This window comes from Penaeus monodon, chromosome 35 (genome assembly GCF_015228065.2).
Source record: "Penaeus monodon isolate SGIC_2016 chromosome 35, NSTDA_Pmon_1, whole genome shotgun sequence".
In the NCBI taxonomy this organism is placed as follows: domain Eukaryota; kingdom Metazoa; phylum Arthropoda; class Malacostraca; order Decapoda; family Penaeidae; genus Penaeus; species Penaeus monodon.
The window spans coordinates 2,143,800-2,146,219 of record NC_051420.1 but is presented as its reverse complement, the minus strand read 5'-3'; the positions used below and the strand labels follow the sequence as shown (position 1 = coordinate 2,146,219).

Sequence of the window (2,420 nt, the reverse complement as noted above, 5' to 3'; positions counted from 1 at the left end):
CGCCTGATTAAATGCTCAATTGGCAGTGTGATTACAGCTCCAGCTCACCGACGTTATTGACTAGAAACAGATATTTTGCATCTTCTCGAAGTCGTGGCCACACACCCCTTGGTCTTCCTCCCCGCAGGTCGAACAGAAGTCAAAACTCTCGCACACTTCGCCTGTCGCTGTGGAAACGGGTACAAACATGTTTTCGACATGAACTTGTTATTAACAATCCCCACACACGGTTGCACGGAATTATGCATGTAGTGAATAATGCATATAGAGATATTAGACTTTATACATAATAGATATTGATATCACACGCAATATACATCACAGATATGTATATATATATATATATATATATATATATATATATATATATATATGCACATTCTAGATGACAGATACGGATATTTTATATATTATACAGTATATTTATAGAAGTTATATATATGCATTATGGATATGGATGTTATTCCCATGCATAGTAGATATAAGATTTATGCACATAAGTAACTATATACAGACATATCACATATACACTGCAAATATAATCGAAAATCCATACATTCCAGATTGAAATCGTACAATCATACATTACCGAAAAAAAAAAAACAGGTAATCAACTATACGGCAGAAATATAGGAATAATGTACAAAACATTTAGGAAAAGATTAGTGAATACTTACAGCCCAAGCATAGTTTAGCACACGCAGAAGCATCGGAATCTGAGGCCACAAAACGGTGCAAGTCTTTCTGAAGGCCCTGGTGAGGGTGTTGCGAAAATGTCTCTGCCGCATTTTCTGAAGGTGGCGAGGTAAAAAATAAATAAATAAATAAATTAAAATAAGTTGGTAGTGAAAGTTATGGGGTTTAATCATATATATTTTTGTTTGTTTGCTTTTGTTTATGTTGATAGGTATATTTCGGTTGTGGTGTATGGAATAGTGAGTAGACGTGTATGTTTATGGGACGAACACGCATATATGGATACATGTAATATGTATATGTAAACACATGCAGGTTAAACAAACACAAATTATTGACACACACACACACACACACACACACACACACACACACACACACACACACACACACACACACACACACACAATTATGAATATGTTACCTATACATCAAATATTTATATAGCAATTTCTCCGTGTCCAAATAAAGTTAAAATTATCATATGACTACGACTAAAATGAAAATGCATGGAAATGCTGAAAAAAAAAACTTATGTGGCTAAACAAGTGTTGAAATAATTTACCGGTGTTGGCAAAGAATGATTAAAAAATATAATTTGACAAAATGTTTTGAAAATTATATATACTAGACTATTTACCTATTTCTAAAATAAAACTACTGTACATCTGTGACTTATATGGTTGAAAATACAATATAAACTTGTATTTTTTCAAATGTTACAGAATACGACTGGGGGACGATGAGAATGTGGCTAAAAAAAATAGTTAGATATTTTACACACGCATGTTATGTAAATTAAAATAAACTGTCTGAAAATGTTAAATACATTTAATATCTTTATCAAAAAAGATTTTGAAAGACTATATAATTGCTATAACTATAAACAACGTTCAAAATACTTATTTAAGTAAAGAAATAAATATTCAAATTTAGTAAAAAAAAAAGAAAGAAGAAGAAAAAAAAAGTAAACTGATGATTAAAATATTACTGATTTTGCTGTATTCAAAGGAAACTATAGCAATGGTAATAATAAAAAAAATATATACATATATAATAAAAAGGTAAATTAATGATTAAAATGACAACAACAACAAACAACAAAAACAACCACAATAACAACGAACAACAACAACAAACGAACAACAAACAACTCTTGTAATATATTAATCTCCACGAATTTCTGGTTGACTTTTATTTCTTTCAAAAAACAATAAATATTATTGACATGTATACTTTGTAATATATATTATCTCTTTATGTTTAAGTCACAAATGTTTGATTATTTACATAGTTGTTGTCAAAAGTACATGTAAGTCCTCGGTCCATTGTATATAAGTATTATCAGGAAATGAAATGTAAGTCCTCAGTCCATTGTATATAAGTATTATCAGGAAATGAAATAAAACGAAGCCGGGCCATAAGCGAAAGGCCCGGACGAAGCCAGAACTTCGCAAATCTCAAGCAAGCAAATAAAACGAAACCCTATAACGGGATTCATATATAAACCTTAATATTATAACAAATATCCTCTCTACTCTAGTCTTCCGCTGACGATAAACCTTAACGGAATAGTCACGGCTGTATATTGAGTTTGGGTACTCTGAAATCAACATGGCCCTGGCGGACTAAATACACACACACACACACACACACCGATATCAGCACGGCCTTAACGGACTACATACACACACACACACACACACACACACACACACACTCCG

General features: G+C 31.8%; 1 protein-coding gene across 1 annotated transcript in view; it reads right to left on the bottom strand.

Annotated features, from left to right (window-relative positions):
* Positions 1-52: 52 nt before the first annotated feature.
* The window catches only part of LOC119595005, a 34,617-nt gene continuing 32,249 nt past the window's right edge, over positions 53-2,420 (bottom strand). Inside the window, 2 exon segments of the mRNA XM_037944136.1 lie at positions 53-167; positions 678-791. Of these exon segments, the coding sequence (XP_037800064.1) occupies positions 61-167; positions 678-791 (221 nt within the window). The 3' untranslated portion in view covers positions 53-60.